Below are 19,096 nucleotides of genomic sequence, written 5' to 3'. Positions count from 1 at the left end.
TATATCCAGTAGTTTCTAAAAACTGAAAATCAGTATTGAATGTTCATACCACATGTGAGCTTCCTGATTCTTAAAATAAATGAAGTAACTTTATAATTAATGGGCTTATCAGAAAGCAAGGAACTTAAAATAATGTGGTTTTAAAGTTTGAGAGGGAAATTAACAAGTAATTTGAAATTCGGGTATTCATGAAGATGTCAGGAGAAACATTAACAGCCTCAGGTATGCAGATGACACCACTCTAATGGCAGAAAGTGAAAAGAAACTAAAGAGCCTCTTGATGAGGGTGAAAGAGAAGAGTGAAAAAGCTGGCTTAAAACTCAACATTCAAAAAACAAAGATCATGGCATCCAGTCCCATCACTTTATGGCAAGCAGAAAGGGAAAAAGTAGATGCAATGACAGATTTTCTTTTCTTGGTTTCCAAAATCACTGTGGACAGTGATTATGCAATGAAATTAGAAGACATTTGCTTCTTGGAAAGAAAGCTGTGACAAACCTAAATAGCGTATTAAAAAGCAAAGACATCACTTTGCTAACAAAGGTCTGTATCGTCAAAGCTGTGGTCCTTCCAAAAGTCATGTGAGTGTGAGAGTTGGCCCATAGAAAAGGCTGAGCACCGAAGAATTGATGCTTTTGAATTGTAGTGTTGGAGAAGACTCTTGAGAGGCCCTTGGACTGCAGGGAGATCAAATCAGTCAATCCTAAAGGAGATCAACCATAAATATTCATTGGAAGTGCCGATGCTAAAGCTGAAGTTCCAGCACTTCGGCCACCTGATGTGAAGAGCCAACTCATTGGAAAAGACCCTGATGCTAGGAAAGACTGAAGGCAAAATGAGAAAAGGGTGGCAGAAGATGAGATGGTTAGATAGCATCACTGACATAACAGACATGAACTTGAGCAAACTCGTGGAGATAGTAAAGGACATGGAGGCCTGGTGTTCTGCAGTCCATGGGGTCACAGAGTCAGACATGACTTAGCGACTGAACAACAGCAAAGATGGCAGGATGGGGTTTGATCACCGTATTAGCTGTTCTTTTGTTGTTTGGGAAATATGGTATTATAACATGGTTTGCTCTTCATAGATAATCTATCCCTAGATTATTAAACACAAGGGCTGCCCTGGAGTAGGAAATGTGCCCTCCTGGGACTGCTTTGGGACTTAGGATACAGAATAAGTAGCCAATGGCTCAGAGGCTAAATTCTGTGGTTAAAATTGGTATAAATTTAGTCTTAAGTCTTTCCCCTGGGACTCTCTAACTTTAAATTTTATGCTGAAGCATATTAGAGATATTGAAATTTTGTTTTAATCAGCTTTAATGCAGGCTTGGGTAAAGTAAATCTTAATACTATCTCTCTTTCAGGGCTTTACTAGTTTGCTATCCTCAAAGCAGAAAAGCAGCAATGAAGCAACACCGCTTCTTAACTCTGCTTTTATTAAATTTTCTTTATAATCCTCTTCTAGTCCTTTTTTATATTGTACTATTGAACCATAAGCAAACTAGTAAATAAAAATTGTACCCATGGAATTTTTAAATTGTTTTAATGAAGCTCTGAAAGCATCCCCATTTCAGAAGATATTTTTCCCTAGTTTGTTTTTTAAATTCTAAAAAGTAGGTCAGTAGAAATAAACCCCTTTTAATTGGTTTAATTAGAAATGGAAAATTATATGAGTAGCTCAATTTGATGTATAGATTTAAATAATTTTACTGGGATTAATATCACTTAATGGTTTGAATTTAATTATAAGCATTTAATCATAGCTTATAATTTCTTGAAAAGATTTTAATATCAGAAAAAAGTGAAAGTGAAAGTCACTCAGTCGTGTCCAACTCTTTGTGACCCCATGGACTATACAGTCCTTAGAATTCTCCAGGCCAGAATACTGGAGTGGGTAGCCTTTCCCTTCTCCAGGGTATCTTCCCAACCCAGGGATCGAACCCTGGTCTCCCACCTCGCAGGCAGCTTCTTTACCAGCTGAGCTACAAGAGAAGCCCAAGAATACTGAAGTGGGTAACCTATCCCTTCTCCAGCGGATTTTCCCAACCCAGAAATTGAATCAGGGTCTCCTGCATTATAGGTGGATTCTTTACCAACTGAGCTATCAGGGAAGCTCCTATTAAATATATCAGAGAGGAGGCCTAAGTGTTGGAATATATCTATGCATAAGGAAAAAAGTTTACCATGAAATATAATCTGTGACTGTGAAATTATTTTAGAGCTGTATTTCTCAGATAGTATGCCTGAGAATATTATTCTCAGTTCAGTCGCTTAGGCGTGTCTAACTCTTCACGACTCCATGGACTGCAGTACGCCAGGCTTCCCTGTCCATCACCAACTCCCAGAGCTTACTCAAACTCATGTCCATCAAGTCGGTGATGCCATCCAACCATCTAGTCCTCTGTCATCCCCTTCCTTCCTGCCTTCAATGTTTCCCAGCATCAGGGTCTTTTCAAATGAGTCAGTTCTTCATATCAGGTGGCCAAAGTATTGCAGTTTCAGCTTCAGTATCAGTCCTTCCAATGAATATTCAGGACCGATTTCCTTTAGGATTGACTGATTTGATCTACTTGCAGTCCAAGGGACTCTCAAGAGTCTTCTCCAGCCACAGTTAAAAAGCATCAATTCTTTGGCGCTCAGCTTTCTTTATAGTCCAACTCTCGCATCCATACATGACCACTGGAAAAACCATAGCTTTGACTAGACGGACCTTTGTTGACAAAGTAATGTCTTTGCTTTTTAGTATGCCATCTAGGTTGGCCATAACTTTTCTTCCAGGGGCAAGCGTCTTTTAATTTCATGGCTGCAGTCACCATCTGCAGTGATTTTGGAGTCCAAAAAGAATTAAAGTCTCTCACTGTTTCCATTGTTTCCCCATCTATTTCCCATGAAGTGATGGGAGCTGATGCCATGGTCTTACTTTCCTGAATGTTAATTTTAAGCCAACATTTTCATTCTCTCTTTCACTTTCATCAAGAGGCTCTTTAGTTCTTCTTCATTTTCTGCCATAAGTTTGGTGTCATCTGCATATCTGAGGTTATTGATATTTCTCCCAGCAATCTTGATTCCAGCTTGTGCTTCATCCAGTCCAGCATTTCTCATGATGTTACTCTGCATATGTTAAATAAGCAGGGTGACAATATACAGCCTTGACATACTCTTTTCCCAATTTGGAACCAGTTCGTTCTTCCATGTCCGGTTCTAACTGTTGCTTCTTGACCTGCATACAGGTTTCTCAGGAGTCAGGTAAGGTGGCTTGGTATTCCCATCTCTTGAAGAATTTTCCACAGTTTGTTGTGATCCACTCAGTCAAAGGCTTTAGCTTAGTCAGTAAAGCAGAAGTAGATGTTTTCTGGAATTCCCTTGCTTTTTCTGTGATCCAGCAGATGTTGGCAATTTGATTTCTGGTTCCTCTACCTTTTTTAAATCCAGCTTGATTATCTGGAAGTTCACAGTTCACGTACTGTTGAAGCCTGGCTTGGAGAATTTGAGCATTCTCCAAAGAGAATGCGATTGTGCGGTAGTTTGAGCATTCTTTGCCCTTGCCCTTCTTTGAGATTGGAATGTAAACTGACCTTTTCCAGTACTGCGGCCGCTGCTGAGTTTTCCAAATTTGCTGACATACTGAGTGCAGGACTTTCATGCATCATCTTTTTAGATTGAAATAGCTCAGCTGGAATTCCATCACCTCCATTAGCCTTGTTTGTAGTAATGCTTCCTAAGGCTCACTTGAGTTCACACTCCAGGATGTCTGGCTCTAGTGAGTGATCATACCATCATAATTAGCTGGGTCATTTATACCTTTTTTGTATAGTTCTTCTGTATATTCTTGGCACTTTTTCTTAATATTTTCTGCTTCTGTTAGGTCTATAATGTTTTTGTCCTTTATTGTGCCCGTCTTTGCATGAAATGTTCCCTTGGTATCTCTAATTTTCTTGAAGAGATCTCTAGTCTTTCCCATTTTATTATTTTCCTCTGTTTCTTTGAATGATTCATATATAGCTTTCTTTGCTCTGGAATTGTTTAAAGTGTTCATTCTACAGCTGAATGGTTGGATTTGAAGTGCAGTTAGTTTGTGGATTTGAAGTGCAGTTAGTTTGTGTTCATAGAACACATAGGCCAACCATTCTAGTCATCCCATACTGGAGAGAACTGTAGTACTGTCCTCTGGTGACACCTCTGTAGGGTGATGTACTGGCTAGAGCCTAATGTGAAATTATGCTTTAAGGGGCTTTTGGTCTCCTTCCTAAGGAAATACTGTACATGTTTTTACTTAGTTTTGAGTAGCTCCCTGGTGGATGGTATTTTATTTATACTTTAAAAAGAAATACTAGCTTACATTTACTTATGGTGCCATCTAAGAGTATATTCTCTCCTGTCTTCCTGCTGATAACAGATGGACATTGCACCTTAAACAAATAAGCCAAGGTTCTGCCTCATTTATGCTTTGATTTTTACTGGTTTGACAGGCAAGTTGTCTTAACATACCTTGGTTGAATAGTGTTGTATTAGGAATAATATATAAAACACTAGACACATTCATTAAAAGTAGAAAATATCCACCAGTGTTTTAAAATTGTTCTTAAAGTCTTGCCAATGCAGTGAGACATGAGACAGAAATAAAAAATGTGGGTATTGAAAATTGGTGATAAATTCTTTATAACTTGCAAGCAAAATTATTTGCACTGAATATCTGAGAGTATTTAAAAAGTAAAATTACATGGTTTAATAAACTGGTTAGATATGAGAAGTATCCACAATCCACCATATAAAATAAATACAAATATTTATTATATACTATATGTTATTTCTATGTGTTAACTGGTTGGTGAAATAACAGAAAAACAAAGTTTGCATTGTCAGGTTAGAGAATGAGAAGAGAGGGCAGCATCATAAAAACTCAGGGAGAAAAAGGTTGTAAGGAGCACTTAACAGCCTCAGTAAGTGTTGTACATACTGAGGTCAATCAAAGTGAACGCTGTGGTTTCTCCCCATGGTCTTGAGATCACTGACTTCTTGTGGCAAAGCCATGCTGGTTAGAAGAAGGAAATGGAAGCCAGACCACAGTGGTTGAAGAAGGAATATAATATAAGATCCAAGACATTTATTTGAGTTTGATTGTAATGGAAGAAAAAAAGGAGAGGGATTGAGAATTGTGTTGTTATTGCTGCTTTGTCATTTTGTTCGTTTATTCCAGAACCCTTCCATATGAAACTGGAAACTTCACAAAGTCAGGCTCTACTTTTGAAAGCCCTGCAGTACACAGTACCATCTTGAATGTAGAGACACTCATTGGCTTTATGTTAAATTCATGACTGTGAATGCAAGTTTTAAAACACTTGGTAGTGGGCAAAGTACAGAGTACATGCCCATGCGTTCTCAGAGGTTAGATGAGGCGGGCCTCACTGTGAGACGCGCTGTGCCCTGTCCTGCTGCGGCTCCTCTCCCCATCTGTCTGTTCACCGGTCTTGCCATCTTCATTCACAACCTCCTTCCTTTTGGCCTTTTTTTTTTCTTTTACAGCTATGAAACCTACGTAGTCCAATATCATGATGCTTCTCCTGTAGTGAGTGTGATGAGGAGCAGAGTTTGGCTTTGGAGTGCTCGGAACCAGAGGAATTGCCGAGGACTCGGAGCCCAGCCCTGACCACTAGAGAGCCCACAACACAATGAACAAATTGAACTTCCATAACAACAGAGTCATGCAAGACCGCCGGAGTGTGTGTATTTTCCTTCCCAATGATGAATCTCTGAACATCATCATAAATGTGAGTAGATCCTACTTTAGAAATGTTTAAATGATGATGTTCCCACCAGTGACCACATTCAAATTATGACTTGGCTAATGACGAGATCCTCACAGAATGAGACCGTTAATAATGCTGGAGAATTGGGGTATTAAGGCTGTCTACACAGGTATAAATTTGAATGATGGCTTAAGTTCAGCTGTCTTTAGCATTCTCTTGTCTGGTAAAATTAGAGAATATCTGTTACTATATTATATATAGAAAAATAAACACTTTGCTTTTTAAAAAATTTTTAATTGAAATATAATTTTTATGGATATCTGAGTTTGCTTTTTAAATACTTTTGATTTGTCACTTACACACCTGAAATGGTAATACATAATTGCTAACTTTTTAACATGCATCCTGATCATTGTTTTGATAGTAAGCTGTAGCCTGCTGCTGCTGCTGCTAAGTCACTTCAGTCATGTCCGACTCTGTCCGACCCCATGGATGGCAGCCCACCAGGCTCCCCCGTCCCTGCTAAGTCTAGCCAATTTCAAGAATAGGCTGTGTATTTGCTCACTAAACTTGCTTATGGTTCATGAGCTGGAGTTAACTCTCTTAGTTAACCTGGACATTGAGGAATATACTACTTTTTCTTTTTTGTTTTTCCTTTTAAAGTTGAGTTATAATTTACTTACAGCAAAGTATAGGAATATTAAGTGTGCAGCTCTGACTTTTACCCAGTGTATACATCCAAGTAACCATCATTCAGCTTGAGATATAGGAGATTCCTAGTGCCCCAGGAAGATCTTTTGTGATCCCTCCTAATCAATAATCTCTACCAAAAGATAATATCTGTTTCCACTTCTATCACCATAGGGTAATTTTCTTATTTCTGAGTTTCATGCAGCTAAAATTATGTGGTGTGCTCACTTTTATACCTGCCTATATTTTATATACTCAATATTTGGCTTGTGAAAGTTATCCATGGTATTGCATGTGACAGTAATTCTTCATTATTATATTTCATCGTATGAGTATGCCTAATTTCTTCTCCAGCTATTATTGATGGGTATTAGGTTATTTTAAGTTTTGGAGGTATTACAAATAAAACAGTAACATTTTATGTATATACACATATGTATATGGGCTTCCCAGGTGGCTCAGTGGTAAAAGAATCAGCCTGCCAGTGTAGGAGACATAGGAGACATGGGTTCAACCCCTGGGTCAGGAAGAAACCCTGGAGGATGAAATGGCAACCCACTCCAGTATTCTTGCCTGAAAGATCCCATAGACAGGGGAGCCTTGCAGGCTACTGTCCATGGAGTCGTAAAAGAGTCGAACGTGACTTAGCGACTTAGCACACTCACACATGTATATACATGTCTGGACTTATACCTGGAAGTGGATTGTGAATCATGGTGTATGCATATATTGTGCTTTGGTAGAGACTGCTACACAGTTTTATGTGATCACAGTCATGCCTAGCATTTGTCACCCCCTCCCTATTGTCAACTTTCATGTTCTTTCTTTGTATTCTGTTGGAATTAAGGAAAAAATTTCCTTAATTCATGCCTTGAGTTAGTTCTTCTTGCTACTGTATTTTTAACCCAATTGCCATATAAAAAGAATATTTCTAAATGTTATACTGAAGCTATATGACATTTCAATATCTCCATTAAAAATTTAGAGGAAAAGGTTCTGCTTATCATAATTATTTTGGTTTCATTCTGTCAGTCACCACAGTTTCTTGATTTATTAATGTAGCCTTGTTTTTGCTTAAAGGAATCGTCTGAGTATCAAACCTGCCTATTGAGTGAGTTTTATCAGTCTCTTGGGCAGAATTTCTATTGATTTACCTCTTTTATATTCAGATTACCCAAAGTTGTTTTGGATGTGTGAAGTGATAAAACTGTTATTATTCCAGCATTTGGTTTTTAAAACCTAGTTAAAACTGGCAACATTATTTCTCTTCTTCAGTATGGGCACTACCAGAATATATTAAATATAATTTACATGTATACATGAATATGTTGTTTGAGTTCTTTTAACAGTTGTATAGAGAAGGTATCAACTAAAATTTTAAAATATAGATAAACATATAATATAAGCACTTAAGAAACTTTTCTCAGTTCCATTTCTGCCTTTTCACCTGGTAGAATATGTATAAGTGTGTTCATATGTGTGTACACACATACAGTAAGGAACAAAACTTTACTGACCTCAGGTAAGTTAGAAGGAAGACTAATCTTATTTCATGAGGAATACTAGGAACTGGCTATAATTTTCTAAGAAATTAATTTATACTGAAATCTCAGTTGAGGAAGATTGTTATGGAGAACAGACTGACAGGCAATCCATTGTTCCTATAGATCAGTGATTTTACAACTTGATGTCTAAAAAATTATCTGGAGAGCTTGATAAATACTCAGACTATTGGACTCCACTCCTTGGAGGTGCTGATCTAATAAGTCTAGGGTGGGACACAGGGATCTATGTTGAAATAGATCCTACTTCACATCTGCAACCTTGTGCAAATCAGTTCTTTGCTTTGGTTTCCTCTTCTGTAAAGTGAAAATAATCTGCTCTCCTCACAGGGACATTGTGAGGATATAAGGACATAACATGAGTACATGCTCACTGCCGCGTCTGGCCTCAGTGAATGAGCACTTAGTATGAGTAGCACTTGTTGGTTTTTTTTTTTTCTTTGAGCTGTATGCTCACTCTGATAATGAAACTCAACTTCTGAACCCCATGTAGACCTGTTCTTATTCCGGGGTCCGTGGACAGCCCTGCCATGTCCAGACTCCTCATTAGCAAGCAAACTGCTGGACCAAAGGGCGGAGGAGGAGGAACTGGGTTAAGTAGCTTGGGGTCCCCTCAGTGCTACAAAGCCAACTCAGGGCTGCCAAAGGCCTGTCATTTTCTACAAAGTGTCACTTTTGTCTTCAGAAAATAGCAGTGATGTTTGTAGAGTTGTGGTAGAACTAAATAACTGTAACAAAAACGATTTCATTAATGGTCTCCTTTTTAAAAATCATTTATAAACACTTCTTTTAAACAAAGAAAATTTATTCCCTGAGAAGTGTAATTGATAGAATATTGCCTTTCTGCGTGGGGTAAATGTAGTTTTGATAATTTTTAATTTTCCATGAATTGAACAAATAGGGATTGTTCTAAATTATTTTAATCATCAGATAAATATTAAATATGGAACCTTGGAAATTTTTGGAAATAAAGTTATGTTAATGCAGGAGTCACAGAAGTTTTAAGTGATATAAATTGTGGCTATATCTCTTCACTGAGACGAGAATGAACAATTTTTTTCTGTAGCATATTTTAGACATTCTTGCTCAACAAGCCATTGACATTGAGAATTAGAGGCTGTTTTTATTAAAAAGTTCCATACAAAGTATATTTTTAGATAATGCTTTCATTCTTATCCCTAATGCCTCATATTCTATGGCACCTTTTAAAGTTCCTATTTAATCCTGAAGATTAAAGAACTTGAAAAATTTCAGTCAACTAAAACGTAGCCTTCAAGACTCATAATATGCAAATGCAAAAAACTCAAAATTGTTTTCACAGTAGGTAAGACTTCAGAGCCACAGCCTTACCTATTTGCAGTTTTTAAACAAGAACATTGTATTTCCTTGATAGTTGTTAAAGAGCTTTATTAGGCTCCAGATACTTGATTTAAAACTAGAGGAACAATAATAATTATATAGGATGCATGGAGGAAATGCACAGATTATTTGAACAACAGTTATACAGAGGTACAACAGTTTATTTTGTATACAGCGTGTGATTTGGAATTTTTCTTTTAACTTTTTAATCATTTTATCCAAAGTACTTTGTATGTGACATTTTAAAATACAAAGGTGAAGATTAAAGTCCTAGACTTAAGTCTCAAATTTGTAGTATATAGTTCAGTTTTATTTAACTTTAAATACTTTTCCCATTACTTTGTCATTTTCTTTATTTAAACTTATTTATAAAGTGTAGTTTCATTAATACAGAACTCAAATCCAAAGTCTTTTTAGTGAATGAAGGTGACACTGATTTTCTGTTGGCAAATGTATCCCCTCAGTGGTGTTGATGTACGTGTATTGATATAAATTCTTGAGTGGCACAGTATTAAATGATCTGCTCAGTGGGCCAGAGTACTGTGGTCTGTAGTCATGGACCAGAAGGAAGGTGAGGAACCCAGAGGAAATCAGATCCTTGGCTTTCATTCATCAGACATTTACTGAATGCCTGCTGTGTATTCTCGGAGAAGGCAATGGCAAACCACTCCAGTACTCTTGCCTGGAAAATCCCATGGATGGAGGAGCCTGGTAGGCTGCAGTCCGTGGGGTCGCTAAGGGTCGGACACGACTGAGCGACTTCACTTTCACTTTCACTTTCTACTTTCACACATTGGAGAAGGAAATGGCAACCCACTCCAGTGTTCTTGCCTGGAGAATCCCAGGGACAGGGGAGCCTGGTGGGCTTCCGTCTCTGGGGTCACACAGAGTCGGACACGACTGAAGTGACTTAGCAGCAGCAGCAGCTGTATATTCTGAGTATAAAATAAGACACTGTCCCAGTTTCACAGAATTCATGTTACTTCTAAACAGCTGAAATGGTGCTATTTGGCCTTACATAAATACTTTTTGCACTTTCTAGTGGATAAGGTGCTTCAGATTGCATATGTTCTCAGTCCCTCAGTGTGTCTGACTCTTTTCATTCCTATGGACTGCAGCTGTTCTGTCCATGGGATTACCCTGGCAAGAACACTGGAGCGGGTTGCCATGCCCTCCCCCAGGGGATCTTCCCAACCCAGGGATCGAACCTGCATCTCCGGCATTGCAGACGGTTTCGTTACTGCTGAGCCACTGTGAATTCACTATTCACATTAATAGTGAATGTGGAAAAGAGCCATAAACCTATCTTTCTTACTCCAGTTGACATTGTCACCATTCTGAATTGTTTGACTTTCAATTATTAAGAGATCTCAACATGTTTTATTTTCTGAATCTAAGTTATACATTAAAGTATGATTAAAAATTCATTAATTCAAAGTTAACTAATTTAGGATTTGTAATCACTAAAACTGTAACTGACATGATTGTTGAAGAAAGAAGTTGCAAGTTACTAGTACAAATATGAGGGGAAATGCCACACATATGTAGCTAGAATGAACTGTCAGGTTGCACATATTTTAATAATATTTACATACAAATATTATAATACAGATGAGCAAAGTTCTGAGTTACTCTCTCTGATAATACTAACTACATGACTTCAGGCTCTCTGGGTTTTCTTTTATATGTCTATCAAATGAAGAAATTGTCCTATATGGTTTCTTAATGTCAATCCCAACACCGATAAGCTTTAGTAATTCAGAGTTCAACAAGGAAGACTCATTACAATTATGTGTCCCCCAAAATACTTCATTCAGTATTTGAAAAGTCAATAAAACTGTGTACTTTAAAGACTGTTTTATCTTTCAGCATGTGACTTTTCAGAATAACTTAATCTTAATTCCATGTTCCAAATTAACATGATTTTATTATTATACTAGGACTCAGAAAAGTAACTGGTTTAGTACTTAAAAGATATGTCAATGAAAATGATTGATTAAAGTAAATAAAAGCTAAGTATTCACTCATTGTGTGGTATATGAGCTTTTTGTTTAAACCACCATGATGAAAACTTTCCTTGTAAAAATACTTGCCAAATTAACAATTTTGATAATTAATAATTCTGATCATTTGATTAGATTATTTTGGTTTCCTTCTGAAATACATATTTATCTTGCACCATGGCTATAGAGTAAGGCCTTGTCCATGTGTCCTAAGATTTGTGAGTCTTGTACAGGATTGCACTGGTACTTTATTACCATGTTGTAGAAATTTATATTGTGATCATCATTACTGAAACAGCTGTGGATTAAAGTGATTTCCATAAACCAACTGTTGTTTTGCTAGTGTCAGCTTGTCCCTTCGGCATATATTTAGGATGCATTACATTGACTGATTGCGGCTCACTGTTTGGACTTGGCTGAATTATTAAGTTGTGTTTGTTTTATTTTTGTCTTTTTTCCCGTAGGTCAAAATTCTGTGTCACCAGTTGCTGGTCCAGGTGTGTGACCTACTCAGGCTAAAGGACTGTCACCTCTTTGGACTCAGTGTTATACAAAGTAAGTCTCAGTCCCGCCTCTGATGGAGTTAGCCAACTGTCCCTGAGGAAATGGCATTTTATAGCTGGAACTTAATTGAGCATATTGTTATGTAATTGTGATTGTCAAAGTACTTGTAATCATGGCTTTTAATCCAGTATTCATATTTTAAACTCAACTGTTGTGTATTTCTTCTATGATTTAGAATTTTAGGTCTTGAATTTATCATGGTTTAAACTCAAAAACTCGTTCCTGTTTACAAGTCTAAATTTTATGCATTTGCTCTTTTATGTTTTAATGAACCCAACTTGATTTTTGTTTCTTTGCACTATAGGAAATTACCTTGGTTATTTTGGTAATTTAATTTGTTTTGTAATTTTTGACATTAAAAGACATGTAGACATAATAAACCTGACTTTTCTCTATTCCAATTCTCTTACTGTTGAAGATATAGTATAACAAAGTGATCTATTAATTTACTTTTATTTTCTTTTTTCCTTCCTTTATCCCTTCTCTTTTTCCCCAGCCAAAACATATAACTTGGAGATATGGGATCAGTTTCTTCTGTATACTTTACATGGAGAAGATTTTCAAGTAAAGGGCTCCATATAAGCTTTCTCTGCCAGTGACACCTTAATTAGAGTTAAGTTCCCAGAGTTTAAGTGTAGCCATTCCTTAAAACTTTTTTCTTTCAAATCATACTTTAAAATTTCTCTAATTTAGTCTTCAGGAAATCCAACCAGTCCATTCTAAAGGAGATCAATCCTGGATGTTCATTGGAGGGACTGATGCTAAAGCTGAAACTGCAATACTTTGGCCACCTCATGCGACGAGTTGACTCACTGGAAAAGACTCTGATGCTGGGAAAGGTTGGGGGCGGGAGGAGAAGGGGACGACCGAGAATGAGATGGCTGGATGGCATCACCGACTCTGTGGACATGAGTTTGAGTGTACTCCGGGAGTTGGTGATGGACAGGGAGGCCTGGCGTGCTGTGATTCATGGGGTCACGGAGAGTCGGACACGACTGAGCGACTGAACTGAACTGAACTGAACTGAGATGCCAAAAAACCTTTCAGATCTTTGCTGTTATTCAAGGAAACCTTTTTTGTGAAATGTAGCTCTATTTTGTATTTGAATATGAATTATTTTCTACTACTGAAATTGGTTTCAATTTAAAGGTTTAAGATATCTTGAGAATCTGGTTAGCTGGTTCTGATTCAGGTTCTACCGCTAGCTAGCTATGAAGCTTTAGACATGTTCCTTGCCTTCTCCATTTCAGTTTTCTCTCATGTCAAATGGAAATCACTGCTTCACCTGCTTTGCAGGATTGATATGTGCTTGGACAGGGAGGCCTGGCGTGCTGTGATTCATGGGGTCGCGGAGAGTCGGACACGACTGAGCGACTGAACTGAACTGAAATCGGACACGACTGAGCGACTGAACTGAACTGAACTGAGAAAGTATACAGCTCTGGTCAAACTGCCAGATGGTAGAAACACAGTGGCAGTTTAAAAAACTGTGTATGTGCCATTATGGCGAGCAGTCTCAGTTCTATTCATTATGTTGCTTCTTCAGACAGAAAGGCAAGCCAAAAACAAATCAGTTTCAACAGGAAGGTTGTCTGGTCTTGTCCATTTCATGTTTAGTTGGTAACATAGTAGAAATGGAAGATGGTTTTAGTTCATGTGATAAATGGATTTTAGTAGCATCTTCTTATCTCTTGGATTTCTTCTTTACCCCTTTCATCCACATTGGTTGACTTATGACATTCATTGACAAAGAGTGGCTTTACCCTTCCTATTCTAGTCAAATGTTTGACCTGTTCTGTCAAACTCCAATATTCAGTCATGAGTGACAGTGTGGGCGTGTGTTATCCTTGGAGTAGTCAAAGAGACACACTTTTCTTCCACAATGAGTACATTTTCATGCAGGACTTTCCATGAGCATGACCCCAGGGTGATGGTTAGAGGAAAAGGAAGGAGTTTTTTAAAAAAAAAAAAAAATTTTGAAAACTTTGTACAAGATAGCAATACTTTTCATGTGAAATACCTCTCTTTAAAAGAAATCTGGGAAACCATTTGGGAAATCTGAAAATATTTACACTTTTTACCAGCTAGTTTTCACGTGTTTAGATCATTTTTACATGGGTTACTTAGCAGTCTTATTTTCTGCTCTTCTTAAGAACATCATTCCCTTGAAGAAATATTTTGGCATCCATTCTTGTTTTGCACAAGATTATTTTCTTCTTCCCACAAGATCAACCCCAAAAGCAGTGCAAGAAATGCTTTATCGTTTTGTCATTCTGTGTTTTATGTGGATAGCACAGAGAAGGAATAGTATTAGAGACTTCTCTTCACAAAACACATGGGTCAAGCTCCTCACTTGGAAACAAATCGGTTATCATCAGTTTTTTTTTTTTTAGTTTCTTACATAGCAATTAAGATGTTGTTTCTGCCCTTTTTTATTACTTTGCACTTATGAGATAAATCCTCAGTGAACCAAACAAAAGCATGTTTTTCTAAGACTGAGTAACACCCACAGTGTTGGAAGTTAAACTATAAGTTATAGTGACGATGGAAACTAAGTAAAAGCAAGAATAGGAATCTAATATTTCTTCTAAATGTTAACATTTTCAATGATGCATGTTCTGTGTTGCAAAAGCAAAATAATAATGTCATTAATAGCTAACCCACAGAACCTTATATCTTTTTATGTTTTGAGTTTTCGTGGTGATATGTGTGTTCAGAGTACATTCAGAAAGCTTGAAGCTTTTTTTGAAAAACCCATTTCTTTGTATATTCTTTTCTTTAAAAAAAAAAAAATTCTATCCTTTATCACCTGGTCTCCTTTTTTTTAAATGTGCAGATAATGAACACGTGTATATGGAGTTGTCACAAAAGCTTTATAAGTATTGTCCAAAAGAATGGAAGAAAGAGGCCAGCAAGGTACGACAATACGAAGTCACTTGGGTGAGATTACATTTATCAGCAAAATTATTTTGATTTTTAAAAAAGGTTTATTTTAGCTGTTATACATTAGGAAAACATCTTAACACTTTATATAGTAGAGATTTGGAAAGGGATATGAATTATAAGTTCTAAAATATCACATTAGTGAAGGATTAATAGCTTATAGCATGTTGCAAAAGATTTTGAACATCTGCTAAAATAATATTGGACAATAACTTTTCCATAACCTTGGGATAATGTTTTGAAATGAAAATCATGGGGAAAGTATTTGTTCTTCTTTGGCCACATTAGTTGTCAAAACTGACTGTCTAGAAATTATTAGTCATTTTAAAATCTGCTTTTACTATCTTTACCTTGATATTTTATTACTTTATTGAACCTGTGCCCTGCATTTGCATAGGAGAGCATTCACTGAGAATTTACCTAGTGTTCCCAAGATCACCCTCACAAAACAGTAATAATCCCCAGTGTGTAATCCTTGATCCTCCAATTTGTATTTAAGAATTCTTGGAGTAAACTGAAGGCTACTTCAAAGCCAGCTACAAAGGAAGGAACATGAATGTCTAATAAACAAGCAGCATGCTAGAATTTGGTATGTGGAATGTCAGAGGAATAGGAGAACATTGTAATGAGGAGCAAATGGTCACCACAGGGGACAGAGCTGGGAGAGGAGCTGGTTCTCAGCTAGAACTTTCCACTGGCATTTATTTTTATCTTCCCTCATGTTGTCACTGGCGTTACAGTGAATGAGTACCAGATAGTGATGATGCTTTATAACTCCCTGTTTCTGCATGGACAGCTACATACCTGCTGGAAGCCCCTACTCATTAGAAGTAGATCAAACCTTTCAGTGTTTTAAAAGTGTCTTGAAAATGCTGTTTGTTGTTTTTGAAACCCACTTTTGAAGTAACTAAAAACAGTCTGATTTTTACGCGTGTCTTTGTTTAGGGAATTGATCAGTTTGGACCTCCTATGATCATCCACTTCCGTGTGCAGTATTATGTGGAAAATGGCCGGTTGATCAGGTATGAGGACAGAGAGAAATTCCAAACCTTTCATTTTCCGCAGTACTCATCTTTTAACGCAGCAGATAAAGTACTTGTGTTTATTGTTTGTCTCCACCTGCTAGAATGTAAAAGAGCAGGGAGATTTTCTTTTTTAATTCATTTATGTGGCTGCGCAGGGTCTCAGTTGCAGCACACAAGCTCTGAGTTTCAGCTTGTGGGATCTTAGTTCCCTGACTAGGGTTCAAACCTGGACCCCTTGCATTGGGAGCACAGAGTCTTAACCACTGGATTGTCAGGGAAGTCCCAAGAACAGGGTTTTTTTTTGGTTTTTTTTTTTTTTAAAAACTTTTGCGTGCACATGTATTTTCAATCCCTAAAACAGAGGTAACAGTAGACACTCAATACATATTTGTTGAATGAACGACTGGTAATGTTAGACTATCAGTGAAATTGTTAACAATATCACCAGCTCACATTTTCTCTACTCCACATTTTCCATAACAGATCAGTCACTGAAAAGGTACTTCCTTTAAGGAAGAATTAGCACTTTTGTGAAAAGAGGAGAGGTTGGTTAATGCAGTGTATTTTCTGGCGGTGGGGTGAGAAAAGGTACAGCAGCAAGAACTCTGTCCTATAAAAATGCATGGGTGTTTATATCGCCTGGTTTTCTTTTTACCTTTGGGGTCTTGCTTCTGTTCTTGGCAGTATCTTTAAAGCTAAGATTACACCCAGTGGAGCTATCCTGTGAGAATCTTAGATGCAGTTTGGCAAGGGCAGGTAACTGGAGGTGGGTGCCTGAATACTACTCTGCACATGATACAGACCCAGAAGTCACTGGTTCAGAAGCTCAGATTAACATTTGTATAGGAGGATTCAGTGCTGGAAGACTTTCAGAGGTGATTTTGTCACCTGATAGAAATTACTAGAAATGTGAACTCTGTGTTTCACTTACTTATTTTTAAATTTTGAGAAACCCCATATAAAAGGGACAAAGATAAATTTAACTAATGAGTTGTATCTGAGATTTGCTCTTAATATTTATATTATTGCCACATGCAAATTAAAAAGTAAAAAATATGAGCCCATAAAGGATGTTTTTAAAGGCAGAGAAACTTTTTTAGTTATTCTCAGTTTGTATAAAATCTTTACTCAGTGTACTTAATTGGAATGGAATGTGCTGGAAAGAAGAAAAATATAGTATTGAGCCACTAATTAGCCCCCTGGGACTAATGAATGTTTCATTAACCCCTGTACTTCTGCCCTTTTCTCCAGTGATGAGCTTGTCCAAACGCTGGGTACTCACCATTATAAAAAGAAGTGCTCTGAAAATTACTCTGTCCCAAGGGGAAAAAATTACATAAATGCTTTATTTTTAAATTCTTCATTCTTAAACATGATCTTGGCTAAAATAAACCCATATGTTTTTATTATCATCAACTAATGAGCTATGAATCTCAGGTAAACATTCAACCTAAAATAATAGGGAGGCAAATACTCATTAAATACATAACGCAAACATACACATTTTTTTTCCCTTGCATTTTTACTTTGATCACAGAGACATCCTGTTTGCCTGTGACATTTTTTGGAGCTTGACTATGTTTTTACCCAGTCAGCACTCCTTAGTGTATTTAATGGGGACTGTATTTATTTCTGACCTCAACAGATTGTAATGAGTGCACTATTTCCGTTCGTGAGGACTAGCATGATTTTGTGGCATGTACCTATAAAAACACACCCATAAAGTAACATCTGCTTAATTTTTTTTTAAAAAAAAAAAAGGATTTTAAGAGAGTTTTCAGTTCATTCATTTTTAGAGGGAAAAAAACTGTAGTCAAGCAAATTTTTTCTAGTAGAGCATATAAATAGAAATATTTTAAAAGGGCCTAATGTATTTGTAATTTGCTCAGATGAAAAACAAAATGAAAAAGGATGCATGACATTAAAACCAGGATTGTCCCCAGGTTTGTCCTTATTTATGTCGTGTGTGCAGCATCATGGTAGCAAAGTTATTTTAATACAATGAATGCCTAGACTTCTCTTCTAATACTTGTTCAGTGTAGTATTTATTTACCACATTGGAGTGGAATGATTCAGATCTTTTTCCCATCCTCTGAATGAATCAAGTGCCGTAGGCCTCAGGAAATGTTGCTTTTGCAGTCTGGGTAGTCTGACTTGGGGTCCTGTCTCCCTGAGACCTGAGTGAAGCAGCCATTAGGCAGCAATCAGGTATTGACACAACCTCCCCCTTTTCAGCAAGTGAGGTGGGGGAGGAGGAGGGAGCAGAACAGAAGAGCTCCTGTCCCCAGATGGACAGCAGGATTTGGGCTCTGTTTACATGCGTTTAGATTGTTTCATCAAAATGTGAGTTCTGCTTTCTTTTATTTTCCTAGTGACAGAGCAGCAAGATACTATTATTACTGGCACCTGAGAAAACAAGTTCTTCATTCGCAGTGTGTGCTCCGAGAGGAGGCCTACTTCCTGCTGGCAGCCTTTGCACTGCAGGCTGATCTTGGGAACTTCAAAAGGAATAAGCACTATGGAAAATACTTTGAGCCCGAGGCTTACTTCCCATCCTGGGTAGGCACTGTTTTCAGATCTAAAGCGTTTTCTCCAGCACAGTTCTGGTTCATTGTTCTAGTTTGATAGAGACATATCGACCCCTAAAATGCCTACCCTCTGTGTTAGACACATTGTGAGGCGGAATGGCAGTGACAAAGAAACCAGTAGCGACCAGAAATAGTCAGCTACTCGTGCAGCTTCAAGAACTGGAAAGCCAGTGTTCGATGGCCCACACACCCTCCATGACACCCGAGTACACATTTCACACTTGAGAGCGTGGCACACACCATCTCGCCACGGACTTGACCTGTACGTAGGTGATGAGGAAGAGGATGGCTGTCCATCCTAAAGATGCTGGAACTGGGAATTTGTCCGCCTTCTTTTAAGATTTACTTAGCCTTGACTTTCTTATTGACTCTTAATTCGAGCTGCATTTTCCCCCTTCAGAAGGAGAAAAACACTGTTCTTTAAAAAGTGACATCATTCACAACCTTTCCTGTGCTGAGGAAACAAATATAAGTGAACTGCTTGTGCTGACCACTGTCTCCTTCACTATCAAAAGAGGAGCCACCCGCTTCCTTCAGCAAGAAATTGTAGGTTATTTGAGCACTGACTGTCTCAGCCATCCTTCCTCCACCGTACTCTTGCTAACATCACTTC

At 37.6% G+C, this 19,096-nt stretch overlaps 1 protein-coding gene across 5 annotated transcripts in view; it reads left to right on the top strand.

Annotated features, from left to right (window-relative positions):
• Positions 1 to 19,096, top strand: part of FRMD6 (FERM domain containing 6) — a 279,964-nt gene that overhangs the window by 233,942 nt on the left and 26,926 nt on the right. For 4 of the 5 annotated variants that reach the window (XM_055437443.2, XM_055437442.2, XM_055437445.2 and 1 more), the window contains 5 exons: positions 5,526 to 5,770; positions 11,828 to 11,918; positions 14,764 to 14,867; positions 15,816 to 15,892; positions 18,268 to 18,454. In XM_055437443.2, the coding sequence (XP_055293418.1) occupies positions 5,672 to 5,770; positions 11,828 to 11,918; positions 14,764 to 14,867; positions 15,816 to 15,892; positions 18,268 to 18,454 (558 nt within the window). In that variant the 5' untranslated portion in view covers positions 5,526 to 5,671. The remainder of the gene's footprint in view (positions 1 to 5,525; positions 5,771 to 11,827; positions 11,919 to 14,763; positions 14,868 to 15,815; positions 15,893 to 18,267; positions 18,455 to 19,096) is intronic. The other variant, XM_055437446.2, reaches the window with a different exon arrangement.

Source organism: Moschus berezovskii, chromosome 9 (genome assembly GCF_049115385.1).
Source record: "Moschus berezovskii isolate FMDL1 chromosome 9, NW_MosBer_1.0, whole genome shotgun sequence".
Lineage (NCBI taxonomy): Eukaryota > Metazoa > Chordata > Mammalia > Artiodactyla > Moschidae > Moschus > Moschus berezovskii.
This window is presented reverse-complemented; position numbering and strand designations above follow the sequence as displayed.